This window comes from Oncorhynchus clarkii, chromosome 20, assembly GCF_045791955.1.
Source record: "Oncorhynchus clarkii lewisi isolate Uvic-CL-2024 chromosome 20, UVic_Ocla_1.0, whole genome shotgun sequence".
In the NCBI taxonomy this organism is placed as follows: Eukaryota; Metazoa; Chordata; class Actinopteri; order Salmoniformes; family Salmonidae; genus Oncorhynchus; species Oncorhynchus clarkii.
In genome coordinates, this window is record NC_092166.1 from 30,808,714 (window position 1) to 30,822,583 (window position 13,870).

At 44.4% G+C, this 13,870-nt stretch overlaps 1 protein-coding gene across 5 annotated transcripts in view; it reads right to left on the reverse strand.

Annotated features, from left to right (window-relative positions):
- Window positions 1–61: 61 nt before the first annotated feature.
- Window positions 62–13,870, reverse strand: part of LOC139376188 (rho-associated protein kinase 1-like) — a 66,780-nt gene continuing 52,971 nt past the window's right edge. The window contains exons 17-33 of one of the 5 annotated variants that reach the window (XM_071118467.1): window positions 13,597–13,703; window positions 13,037–13,187; window positions 12,466–12,626; window positions 12,129–12,313; window positions 11,243–11,312; window positions 11,052–11,155; window positions 10,698–10,863; window positions 10,397–10,490; window positions 10,154–10,242; window positions 9,796–9,987; window positions 9,326–9,491; window positions 4,510–4,580; window positions 4,277–4,365; window positions 4,003–4,081; window positions 2,981–3,242; window positions 2,536–2,743; window positions 62–1,370 (exon numbers count right to left, since the gene is read on the reverse strand). In XM_071118467.1, the coding sequence (XP_070974568.1) occupies window positions 1,325–1,370; window positions 2,536–2,743; window positions 2,981–3,242; window positions 4,003–4,081; window positions 4,277–4,365; window positions 4,510–4,580; window positions 9,326–9,491; window positions 9,796–9,987; window positions 10,154–10,242; window positions 10,397–10,490; window positions 10,698–10,863; window positions 11,052–11,155; window positions 11,243–11,312; window positions 12,129–12,313; window positions 12,466–12,626; window positions 13,037–13,187; window positions 13,597–13,703 (2,240 nt within the window). In that variant the 3' untranslated portion in view covers window positions 62–1,324. Of the gene's footprint in view, window positions 2,145–2,535; window positions 2,744–2,980; window positions 3,243–4,002; window positions 4,082–4,276; window positions 4,366–4,509; window positions 4,581–5,870; window positions 6,049–9,325; window positions 9,492–9,795; window positions 9,988–10,153; window positions 10,243–10,396; window positions 10,491–10,697; window positions 10,864–11,051; window positions 11,156–11,242; window positions 11,313–12,128; window positions 12,314–12,465; window positions 12,627–13,036; window positions 13,188–13,596; window positions 13,704–13,870 lie in introns of those variants that run through there. The other 4 variants (XM_071118470.1, XM_071118466.1, XM_071118469.1 and 1 more) reach the window with 4 other exon arrangements.

Below are 13,870 nucleotides of genomic sequence, written 5' to 3' on the forward strand. Positions count from 1 at the left end.
CCCACTGTATATCAAAGTCACTCTCATTGCCTAAATACATAACAAAAGAGAAGTCTGTAGATTATAGATAAAGATATGTTTATTGACACATATCCATCAGTGCGGCCTCCAATGCAATTAAACATGCGATTCATCCAAGACAAAATAGAGTAAGTAGGTCATAGTTCCAGTGCTTCCCCCTCTCCCTCTTTTTACTTAAACAAAAAAAAAAAAAACATTTTGAATTAGCGGTTTATTCATGATCATTTTTTTTTTGTATCTTCAAATGATGTACACAGCTGGATTTGCGTGAATGGGACGTTACCATATGAATATAATTATAACTGCATTTTTAACAAGCCTCCGTCAAGGTACACCATACAGAAACTGTTGTGAACTAGATACTGGACTCTGGGTACTTTGTGTTGACACATTACACGATTGCAATGAGTCTATAAAGAGGCATTTCAAAATATACTCCAACCAGACAGGAAACGTTCTGATAAAACCACAATGTAGTAGATTAAAAAAAAAAAAAAAAAAATGGAAGAGTTTGGATTTGTCTTGTTTTTGGAGATAAACACAAAACAGATATGGCAGTAAATTCATTATCCAAACATTAAGGCACTAGGTGGACCAAATGCTACACCTGGTTAAGTCTTCTACAAATAATTTACAATTCAAACAGTGCAGTTTTACATTTGTTAACTTAATGTTTTCCTTTTGAACCATTTATCTATGAGTCAATGTAAGGCAATACATACAAAAAAATACAATATTACAGAAAACAATGTACCCAATGAATACACAAAGAAAAAGAAAATACTTTTTTAGGTCTCCTATCCGCCATTACAATGGAATTTGCTTATGGCTTGGAGCAATTACAATAATTCATAAAAATAATGCATAGATTTAAATGATCCTGCACGCTCCTCACTCAATACTGAAAAACATCTAATACTCAGTTCCCAATACATACTCTGTCTCAACTGACCCCTGATATAGCTGGAGTGCCAAGTAATGAGGGATCGAAGCAAAGGCCACCAGAGTCCATCAGTCAAAGGCATTGAAGTCAATTTAGATGGAAACAGAGTATCTTTTTCCTCAGACGGGGGCGGACACACACACACACACATTTACTTTCCCCCCCGAGATGTACCCATTCTCCACAGAGTTAAGCCAATCCCTGTACCACAGTACCTCAACGTTGACCATGTTTACATGCAAGAGTCCCAGCAAAACCTTCAGTCATTTATTCAACCATAAACCCTTCCTATTCCTGACATGGAAGATGTACTACCCACAGCATGTCACGAGCCCCTCGCTCTGTCTTTCCATCTCCCATTCAGGTCCCAAGTCCCACGTTTTGGAACGACGAGCCACGCCATCTTCTGGAAGAAACAAAGAGTTGCAAGTATGTGGTGGCTGGATGAGGGAGTCTTAGTTGAGGTTCCAGGGTGAGGGTGAGGGTAGGATAAGAGGGGGTGAGGGGGGAATAGCAGGCCTTTTCAATGTCCCTGATGCCTTATGTCAGATAACTATCCCAAATTTCCAGCGCTGGTCAGATTGCTTTAATTGACTTTGATATCAAATAGGGACCCTCCTGTTTTTGTGAGGTGGGAAAGAAAAAAACACAAAGTCCCAATAGAATCCAATGGTTCAGATGGTTAGCTGGAAGAAAGAGAAAACAGGTGTCCAGTGAAAGAGTAAGACATTTGACACTTGGTTAGTACCCCCCGGTAGATGTTAATACATTACATAGAAAAACAGGTTTGACATAGCAACTACATCTCCATTATGCATTCCATGGTCTCTGGCGTCATACTTGGTTGAGGGAAACGCTTCAGGAAAGGTTGCATAGAGGCCTGAGAGTTAGTCAATGGAAAAAAAAAAACACTTTAGAGTCAGATTAGATTAAAAGAGTTCCAAGTCAAACGGGAAAGAACCACAAAAGGACAGTACCACTGCTGTTAGATACACCATCAACACAGTCTGTTAATAATAAATAATCAAGCCAAAACAGTAAGGAGACAATAGTGTAAAGAGTTAAGACTTCTTCTGTAAATTTGGTGAGGAGGAGTTGTTGTTGTTAATGTCAACAAGTGCTGGATGTTGCGTCTGCTGCTTGGAGGCTGGAGGCTGTGGTAGCAGAATGAGACTGCGACCTGCTTTTTACACAGGGCAGGAGAAAACAAAATAGCAAGTCACGTGGCTGACCGGACGACAACAGTCACAGACAGTCCACCAGCAGCAGCAGGGATGAACAGAGGACTTCTGGACCGGAGCACAACCTCCCTTATCGTCTCTTAGCCTCAATATTCTGTATAGGCCAAAACAAGCCTCAAGCTATGGAGAACGAGTGTGGCTGCTAAGGCAGTACAAGGAGGTTGGAAAGGGCTGCCCTGTGGGACCATCAGAGGTTGTGTCCAAAATTACACCCCATTACCTATATAGTGCACTACTTTTGACCAAAAGATGCTCTGGACAACTGTAGTGTACTACTTTATAGAATGAAAAGGATGCCATTTCAGGCCCAGAGAGTGTATGTAAGGTTACCTTGGCTTGCCTGTGATGCTTTTGGGGTTCTTGCGGAAGGACTGGTTGGGTGCGGGGCGGGTGGACATGGTGCGAGGCGACGCCCTCAGGAAGGAGGAGGGCGGTGTTTTGGGGATCTTCTTGCCCAGGTGGCCGATCCATTTCTTCTGCTCGTCTTGGGTCAGAGCTAGCAGGAGCATGTCCCGGGCAGAGGTAACGTCGTAATTCACTGTTAGAGAAGACAAAAGCAGGCAGAACACTGAGAACACAAACTCAGGAAGTCCCCACTTACCCCTTAACGAAAGCCAAATCAAGTTATATTATATTCAATTTAACCGGTTTTTCTTTCTCGCCTTTATTTTGGTGCTGAAAACCAGGATCAAGCAGTTGGTCTTGTAATTTTTTAAGTATATTTTCCCCCACTGATTTAGGTTTCGTCAGTCTAACCTAAACTCTGCGACAGTACCTTTGCAGGGGGCAATGACGTCTTCCTTCTTGTCGAGGTGGTCCTGGTGGCACTTGACGTGGCAGCGGCGGCACTCCAGGGCAGGTGGGGGCTTGAAGACGTTCCACAGGGGCTTGGCGCAGGCCTCGCAGTTCGTGGGGAAGTGGTAAAGCGTGGGGATGAACTCATGACCTTTGTGGGGCAGGCAGTTGGTCTTGTCGCCCTGCGAGACCGTCTCCATGTCCGCCTCCTTCCTGCACTCCCCCTCATTGGCATACAGGATCTAAAGGCGGGAGACGAGAGAGAGTAAGAGTCTGTTCCAAACATTTCTGCGTTTTTATAAAAGGGATAGTTTGAAGCGGGGCTTTCAGGGTTGTATAGTACTGAATCCGAAAATCTAATTGAAAGTCTCTCTGGGGTAAAAAAGGAGTCTACTTAACTAATTGTGAATGTAGACTGAAGTGCACTCAAGACAGGTGTCAAAATCTACAATGGGATTGTAATCATCTGTTTGAGCAGGCAGGTCACCCAGTATTCGACGTCTGCCCACTAGGGGTCAACGGTGAGTGATACCTTTAAATCGGTTTTGGTTTTGCTCGGATGTTGTGGACAGGGATGGTGGACAGTGTAAGCATCTGCCTATGGTTCCAAAGGTTGCATGTTCGAACCCAGCGATAGGAAGGTTTTTTTTCATATTTGTGTTTTAAGCCTATCCCAAACCTTAACCATTCTGAATTCATGCCTAAACGTAACCTTGGAACGATACAGAGAAGTACCCAAACACTTCAAAACAACGTCTAATTCTGACAGACTGTGAAAACTTGTTTGAGAATGGGCAAGTAAGGTGATTGTAGACCTAAAAAAAAATACTGAGCTGGTTAACTTGATTGGTTTAGGTCAGAAGGCATCGTCCTCCGACCGATGGGGGCATTCTAACGCGAACGCGTTGCCACGAACCAGTAGTGCAGACGGCCTCCGTGCTTTCTGACGCAAGACAATGGGTCAAGAAGGTTGATTGGTCAGGTCAGAAGTTTCCTTCCTACCTGGAATATCCTGGGGATCTCCTCGGTCTCTGCACGGTACACATCACCCTGGGTGACTGGACGCACGTGGAACAGTTTGCTGCACAGAACAACAAGCCATGTGTGAGTATTGGGGGATCAGAATACACTGCCTCAGACACTGTTACACGAGCTCTTACAACCCAAGTAATAATCTTCACAGAAAACAAACTCATCTAAGATGGTGAATATTCTGTCAGTGTTAAAACAGATTGTCGTTTTTTTTTAACGAAATCCACAGAACAAGGGTACTTACTCGATATCTAGTACCATGGAGGGGTTGGACTGTTCTTTGTCCTGTTCATCGTTGTAGAACAGAATCTTCTTGCTGCTCACCACCACATACTGAGGAGAAATAATGTTAGGAAGAATCATGTTGGCCCAAAGGAGTAGGCACCTAGGCAGCACCATCAGTACGACCCGTACTGTGCCATTAAATCTGAATCAGTAATGTCAGGAAATCGATTCAAAAGCGTCCAGGTGACATACCTGCTTCTTCCAGCCATATCGTTTGATATTAGGTTTATTAGGAATGGACAGCCACCCTTCCAGTCTGGATTCTACACAGACACAAGATAGACAAATGAAAACCAAGCCTGTGGGTACAGGCCGCCACACTGTCCCCAAAACACCATGCAGTGATTAAATTCAAACTCAGCTGGAGGGGAAGAACAAAAAGTCATGTGACAAGGCCGGGCCATAATAAGTCATTTCAAGTTCAACTCAAGTTCAATTTCTCTGCCCGGGTTACACGTCAAAATAACTGTAGTTATACAATAGCATGTGACCGACAGTTAGAATATCCCATACGGTTACTTCAAGCTCAGTAGTTTTAGATCTCATGCATAAAGGAGCATTCATTCAAAAGGGATATATAGGACAGTATAAATGTCTTCACTAAAAGCAAGTCACATCCACGTTATTTTTTCCCAGCCAGTTAGATAACATGGACTAGCTTAAACTCCATGGTGGTCTAGATAGATGTGTGGCGTACAGCTATTTTCTACTCAGTCAACGGCTGACCAAGCATGGCCGTTCCAGCCATAGAATTATGAACCACTTATCAAATTCTCATTCAATGGATCTGGCCATCCAACATGGGGCTTCTGATGGGGCTTCTGATGCCTCAGTCTACCGTCACATAGCAGGGAACTGTATATGGTTGGGAATATCCTTCCATTGTGTTACAAGTTTTACCGACTCGACACAAAAGAGCATGCTTTGGCGCAACGCAAGCTGCAAAAGAACAGTGAATTGATCAAAAGCTCAACTACAAGTGTGTGGAGAGTTCCTTGACTCTGAAAAGGAGCCGCTTCTGTTCTGAGGTGAACATGCCAAAACAAAACTAATTTTTTTTAAAAAAAGGAGTGTTTGTTTGAAGCACAAGGGACAGAGGCTCAAAAGGAAGGGTGTGGATCGTGGTTTCCAGACACGTTTTGAAAGGTGCTCAGAGTGATGGGTTAAACCACACAGTGCTGTTGTAGTCTAGTGTTACAGTAGCTAACCTCATGTAGTCACTTTAGGAGTCACTCAGATTTTATGATCGCTTGCCCTGCCGCAAAATAAAATGTACAGCTGACAACATTAAAACTGATTACCTACAGAAGACTCATTCATAGGGTACAGTTAGAATTTGTACTGAAATAAATGTTAAATGAAGTTCTATACTGTAAATGGTTCATTTGCACCCTACAAATGGCTTATGTGAATTATGATTCACGGTTAGTACATGAAAATGCCCCCCAGCATGGCACAACTTGGTTCAACAAAAGCCAACTTGCTTAAAATACCCTAAAAAGGGGCTATAACTGCTGTCACTCGGAATGGCCTTTCAAAAGTGTTGGCGAGAGCATACAGGAAGGATGGACACCTTTCTCGCCCCAAAAAACAAAAACACAAGGGATGCGAAAGACATACAGTAGTACAGCCTAGGCCAGGCACAATCGGGGTCCACAACTCCGAGTTACTCACAGAAGGAAAATAACAGAAGATACAAAGATAGGGGGGGGGGAGAGCAAGGAGAACCAACTGGAGATGGGGGAATAAGAGATGAGAGGACTTTAACCACAGGCACATCAGGCATTCAATGTACAGCAAACATTGTTGGTAGGTCTCCAAAGAAAAACAGTCATTTTAAAATGGACTATTCAAGTTGACACTTGAACCAGGTGGGTTAGGAAATATGAAAAATCAGCAATCTCCTATACAGTGCATTCGGAAAGTACTCAGACCTCTAAACGTTTACCACTTGGTTACATTACAGCCTTATTCTAAATTGGATTAAATATTTTTTCTCAAACTACACACAATACCCCCAAAACAACAAAGCGAAAATAGGGTTTTAGATTTTTTTTCCACATTTAAAAATTAAAAACAGAAATACTTTAATTACATAACTATTCAGACACTTTGCTAAGAGACTCAAAATTAAGGTCAGGTGCATCTTGTTTCCATTCACCCTTGAGATGTTTCTACAACTTGATTGTCCACCTGTGGAATATTCAATTGATTGGACATAAATTGGAAAGGCACACAGCTGTCTATATAAAGGTCTCACGGTTGACAGTGCATGTCAGAGAAAAAAAAACAAGCCATAATGTCAAAGGAATTGACCGTAGAGCTCCGAGACAGTATTGTGTCGAGGCACAGATCTGGGGAAGGGTACCAAAAAAATGTCTGCAGTACTGAAGGTACCCAAGAACAAAGTCGCCTCCATCATTCTTAAATGGAAGAAGTTTGTAACCACCAAGAGTTGGCCACTCGGCCAAACCGAGCAATTGAGAGAGAAGGGCCTTGGTCAGGGAGGTGACCAAGAACCCAATGGTCACTCTGACAGAGCTGCAGAGTTCCTCTGTGGAGATGGGAGAACCTTGCAGAAGGTCAACCAACTCTGCAGCACTCCACCAATTAGGCCTTTATGGTAGTGACCAGTAAAAGGCACATGACAACCCACTTGGGAGTTTGCCAAAAGGACCTAAAGGACTCTCCGACCATGAGAAACAAGATTATCTTGTCTGATGAAACCAAGATTGAACTCTTTGGGGATGTTTTTCAGGGGCAAGGACTGGGAGACTAGTCAAGATTGAGGGAAAGATGAACGGAGCAAAGTACAGATAGATCCTTGATGAAAACCTGCTCCAGAGTGCTCAGGACCTCAGACTGGGGTGGAGGTTCACTTTCCAACAGGACAACAACCCTAAGCACACAGCCAAGGCAACGCAGGAGTGGCTTCGGGACAAGTCTCTGAATGTCCTTGAATGGCCAAACCAGATCCCGGACTTAAACCACGGTCAACCATCTCATGACAGACCTGAAAATAGCTGTGCAGCGACGCTCCCCATCCAACATGACAGAGCTTGAGAGCATCTGCAGAAAAGAATGGAAGAAACTTCCCAAATACAGGTGTGTCAAGCTTGTAGCGTCATATCCAAGAACACTCGAGGCAGTAATCACTGCCAAAGGTGCTTCAACAAAGTACTGAGTAGAGGGTCTGAATACTTATGTACAGTTGAAGTCGGAAGTTTACATACACCTTAGCCAAATACATTTAATCCTAGTAAAAATCCCCAGTCTTAGGTCAGTTAGGATCACCACTATTTTAAGAATGTGACATGTCAGAAAAATAGAGGGAATGATTTATTTCAGCTTTAATTTCCTTCATCACATTCCCAGTGGGTCAGAAGTTCACATACAACTTGAGTGTATTTGGTAGCATTGCCTTTCAATTGTTTAACTTGGGTCAAACGTTTTGTGTAGCCTTCCACAAGCCTCCCACAATAAATTGAGTGAATTTTGGCCCATTCCTCCTGACAGAGCTGGTGTAACTGAGTCAGGTTTGTAGGCCTCCTTGCTCGCACACGTTTTTTCAGTTCTACCCACACATTTTCTATAGGATTGAGGTCAGGGCTTTGTGATGGCTACTCAAATACCTTGACTTTGTTGTCCTTAAGCCATTTTCCCACAACTGTATAAGTATGCTTGGGGTCATTGTCCATTTGGAAGACCCATTTGCGACCAAGCTTTAACTTCCTGACTGATGTCTTGAGATGTTGCTTCAATATATCCACATATTTTCTCTTGCTCATGATGACATCTATTTTATGAAGTGCACCAGTCCCTCCTGCAGCAAAGCACGCCCACAACATGATACTGCCACAGCAGTGCTTCACAGTTGAGATGGTGTTCTTCGGCTTGCAAGCCTCCCCCTTTTCCTCCAAACATAATGGTAATTATGGCCAAACAGTTCTGTTTGTTTCATCAGACCTTTCATCAGACCAGAGGACATTTCTCCAAAATGTACGATCTTTGTCCCCATATGCAGTTGGAAACCGTAGTCTGGCTTTTTTTACTGCGGCTTTGGAGCAGTGGCTTCTTCCTTGCTGATCGGCCTTTCAGGTTATGTGGATAGAGATACCTTTGTACCATCTTCACAAGGTCCTTTTGCTGTTGTTCTGGGGTTGATTTGCACCTTTTGCACCAAAGTACGTTAAACTCTGGTGTTTATACTTGCATACTATTGTCTGTTCAGATGAACGTGGTACCTTCAGGCGTTTGGAAATTGCTCCCAAGCCTGAACCAGACTTGTGGAGGTCTACAATTTATTTTATTTTTTTCCCTATGATGTCAAGCAAAGAGGCACTGAGTTTGAAGGTCGGCCTTGAAATACATCCACAGGTACACCTCCAATTGACTCAAATGATGTCAATTCGCCTATCAGAAGCTTCTAAAGCCATGACATCATTTTCTGGAATTTTCCAAGCTGTTTAAAGGCACAGTCAACTTAGTGTATGTAAACTTCTGACCCACTGGAATTGTGATACAGTGAATTATAAGGGAAATAATCTGTCTGTAAACAATTGTTGGAAAAATTATGCACAAAGTAGATGTCTTAACCGAATTGCCAAAACTATAGTTTGTTAACGAGACATTTGTGGAGTGGTTGAAAAACTAGTTTTAATGACTCAAACCTAAGTGTATGTAAACTTCCGACTTCAACTGTATATGTGATACTTACAATGTGGGGTCTGAATACTTTCCGAATGCACTCTAGGTACTTCACTGCTTCAGAACAATACAGTCATAGCTCAACCAGTCATGGAATGGTTTAATAACTTGGAATGGCTAGGATTGATAAGATTTAAATCATGCTGTAGTACTGTAGATTTTTGTCCCAGCTTAGCATCATCCCCCCTTCGCTGAATCATGTGTGCTGTGGCTCATCACGAACAGGGTTTGAGGGTGTTTGGCCTAGCCCGTCCTTTGACACAGCTGCCCTCGGGTCAGTTGACTCGCACGGTGAACTTACCGGCGATGTTGCTGTCCGTCTCGTCCATCTGCAGGCTGGTGACGCTGGAGTTGTCCATGCGCAGCTGCAGGTCGTTGAGCCTCTCCCTCAGCTGCTCGATGTCACTCTCCTTGCTGTCCAGCTGCATCTGCAGCTCGTTGCGGTACGTGCACTCCTCGGACAGTTGCTGTTGTCGAAGAGGAGAGGCAAACAGTGAATATGTAGTCACTTTAGGGAAGATCAGAAGCACCGTCGAGGAGGAATGTAGCACTGCCTTTCACTATTGACTTTCAGCTCTGTTCTAAATTAGGAATGTATTTGACTAAATCTTCCTAACTGTCCTATTACCTCACTCTTTTACCTAAAAGGGTGCTTTTTTTGTACTATTTTAAAGCATACTATTAATTAAAAAATGTTCCCATGATCATCGTCAGATGATTTTCAGACCAATTTGACCCCACTGTTCAATTGACTGACAATGTATTACTGACCGCCTGCATCTCACTGAGCTCCTTCTGGTACTTAATGGCCATGTGGTTGAACTTGTCCTTCTCCTGTTTGAGCTCAAGCTGCAGCTTGCGGTTCTCCTTCTCCTTCTTCCTCAGATCGGTCGTGTTGCCCTTCTTCTTGGTGTCCAGCTTCATATCCTTCCTGTTCATGATCTCTGCCAGCTTGTTCACCGCCTGGAGACACAGTTGAGGGTTGGGATCAAATAGGGTAACCAGTTGAGGTAAGGTTAAGGTATAACGAATTGGGGCAACTGGTTGAGGTGTTTGGATGCAAATAAGGATAACTATTGATGTAGAATTCTGTAATGTAAATTGTGGTGTAAGGATGAAGCGTCTTCACCTGAGTCTTGAGCGTGCGCTCTGTGCTGAGAACCTTCTCGTAGTTGGCCTTGATTGCGTTTGTAATCTCCTCTTTCTGGGAGGCATACTCTGCAGGAAAGAAGGGTACAGCCTGAGGAAACTAGGCAGTCTTACAGGGATCTAACTGACCCATCGGGGACATACAAGGGCCTATGTTGACCTTACCCATAGACCTAGAATATAGTAATTACACCAAATTATGACAATTGAGTCTTGGCGCTACCTTCCTCCTGAATGCGAAGCTTGTTGTTCAGCTCGGCCTTCTCCTTGCTGAGGTTCTCCACATCTTTGGTCAGAGTTTTGTTGGAATCCTCAAGCTGGGGAGAGATGCATTCAGAGGTTTAAAATATAGGTGTTCTACAGCTGCCTGAGACACACAAAAACAATCATTAAATATCCCAATATTGAAAGTATACCAAGCTGTTGTTTCCTCTGTGTCCCTATTCCTGGGTAGGTATGCATTTTCCCTGACATTCATTTACAATGCAGGAGAGCAGTGTGTATTGAGGCACGCTGTAACTGACCCGTGCGATGGTGGCATCCTTCTCGGTGCCCTCCTGCTTGTGTCTGGCCGTGGTCTTCTTGTTCTCCTGGCTCAGCTCAAAGTATTGCTCCTCCTGGAGCGCCCTGGCCAGCTGCTCCGACTCCGCCTTGGTCACTGTCAGATCCAGCTGGGCCAACAGGGAGTCCCTGGTGGGAGGGAGGATGGACACACACGGTTTAAAATTGAATAATAAATCACTCTGCGTGGAGATTTGAAAGTAGAGTGGTGGAAAAAAGATGCACGCCGTATTTGAAGTACGTATGATTGCAATACATATTATTGCTACATTGACAAATGCCTGATTTATAACGGTTTCCATTTTGTGATTTGTTACCTTTCGCTGTGCAGCTCCTGCACCTTCTTTTGAACTTCCTGGACCTGCCGGTTCCTCTCCTCAATATCCTCTTTCAGTTCCTTCACCTGAGTTTTATAAAGAGTCTGGGAGGGGTAGAGAGAGGAGATATGGCAATTAAGTTAGCCACTAAGCCAGGTTATCGGAGAGTGGGGTAGATGGGTCCTACTCACTGAGAAATACTGTTCGGCCTCAAGCTGGTCCTGAAGTTCCCTCATCTGTCCCTCGTTGCCCCTGTACTGCCTGGAAGACAGACATACAAACCACACGATTTAACATATTGGAGTTTCAAAACAACCAAATCAGTGTTGAAAGGGAAATTCAGATAAAATCATCAAGAAGCGATCAAACTTGTCAGCCCCAAAATGTGTGTATAGATTATGAACCTAATGACACTGTACTATCCAATATGTGCCAGGGCTGTAATTATCTGGGGAATACCACCACCACCACTGCTTGCAGAGCTCCGTAGGCGGAAACCTACAGAACGCTCAGCAGCCGGATTAACAGTCCAGTCAGTCTGGTCTGGTGGGAGGAGCTAGACTGCAGGCTAATCCTTAATCCTGTGGTGTAAACATTGTCAGAGGGCAGCTTTGCCACAATTACCCTCTAAGCTGGAATAAGAGCCTTTTTACTGGAATATCAACCAATTGTAGGGCCATTTAACGTCTTGACTCCCAAAGCGGTATTAGCTAGCTGCAGGAAGGAAAAACGTCAAACTAAAAGACTCTTACAGAATGTTAGACTTTCAGAATAGAGTTGAGCTAATGAAGACGGATAAGTGTGGCTGAAAGGTATTGCACACATTTGGAAGGGAGGTAAACATGCATTGAGACGATGCTCAATGTGGGCCTGTTGAGAATCCAGCTAGAAGTTACTCACAGATCTAGGATCAGATCCCCCAACCCCCATCCCAACTAATAAACATTAGGGGGATGAAAAGATCTCTGACCCTTGTATGAGTGACTAGTGGTAAACTCAACATACTCTATTATTTGGGGTAAGTCAAACTGTGGTGGGCTTTGACAACATGCAACTAGTTTTGGAGGGTAGTCTCACTTGGTGAGCTGTGCGAGCTGGAACTCGAGCGACCGTTTGCTCTCTAGTGCCGCGTTGATCTCCTGCTTCAGCTGCTTCTCCGAGCCCTTCAGCCGGTCGGCCTCCTGCGAGCGGCTCTTCAGCTCGTTCTGGGCCAGCAGCCTCTTACTGGACTCCTGCTCCAGCTGCATCCGTAGACCTTTCACCTGAGAGGAAAGAGGGAGGGAACCCCATGTGTTAGGAGACAAACAGTATGTCCTAACTGCACAGGTTATACCAGGAGAAAGTTGAAGGTTTTCAGCACGCGACCGTGGGCATCCACCCCCGACAGTACGAGTTAACATCCGGTGGTGCTCACCTCGTCCTCCAGCCTCTCCTTCTGCTTCATCAGCTGCTCCATCTTCTGCACTGACTGCTTGAGGTCAAACTCCAGCATGGAGCACTGCTTCTCCACCTCCACCACCCTGCTCTCCGCTCGCATCCTCGCCCCGCTCTCCTCCGACACCTTCTGCTGCACCGCTGGAGGGAAGAAAGGAAGACGTGTCACCCAGTTGCAACCGTCCATCCGTCACTCTATGGAGGATCTTACCGACAGATTTAATAGGACATTCGTGCTCAGTCATTTCAAATAAACTACATCGAAAAGGGTCAGGACTGCAACAACTGCTAGAAGACAAGTAAATGTTGCTTCAGTGCTAGACAGTCTCAGTCATTTCTGTTTTTGGAAGGTGGGATGTGGTCCAGCTTTTTAATACGTAGGGGGGGTAAAGTCTCGACATGCCACATGGAGGGGAGCGGAGTACATTCCCTGAATTCCGCCCCTTTCCATCCAGTGCCCCCTGGGTAAGAGTGGTGCAGGTGGGGGGGGGGGGGTGACAAACAGAAAAAGGAGACAGATAGGGTATGCTCCAACACAGGCTCAGAAATACCATGCATGGCAGCTGACTTGGCCTCTTCAATGGACTCGTATTTGTCAGTGAGCTGGGCCCGCGTCACTCTGTGTTCTGTGTGCTCCTGGTCCAAACGCTGCTGCAGAGTCTTCAGCTTGTAGTTCAGGTCAATCTCCAGGTTGTTCTTCTCCTGTTGGGAGACAACACTGAATTGCATAAAGAATCCCAAGAATGGACATTTGCATACGAGCAGCGTGTCCATCTTGATCCGGAAAAACAGTCATTCTGCTGATCTTTATGGGAGAGACACTGCGAATAAGGGGACTAAAATACCAGTTAGATGAACTTTTGGTTATGATGTTTTTATTTGTCTAAAATGTTTGATTTACTTTGTCAAGATTGAAAAGAAAATAAGCTAATAAAGGAGCACAGCTGTTTAATTTGATATTCTATTTATTTTTATACTTCCATTTGGACCCCTACTGACAGTAGGTGGACTTCACAAGTAACTGGATATCAACGGCAGGTTTTGTGTTAGCAGGAGAACGCATAGTATGGGTTTGTATGTGACGTGTGGAGAGACTTGGGAGGGCACAAACCTTTTCCAGGTTGTTTCTCCTCTCCTGGGCCTGCTTGCGTTCCGCCTCCACTTTGGACAGGCCGAGTTTCAAGTTCTTATTGTCCTCCTGAAGACCAGCCGTCCGCACTACACACACACACACACACACACACACACACACACACAGTCAAAACAGGGGTTTGTGCAACGTGCTCAACGCAGCAGAATGCATAGCTTTAAGACTTGGAAAACTATATCTGTACATCTACAAAAGTCTGGACTGTAAGGACACTGGACAATAAAGTATTATTTTT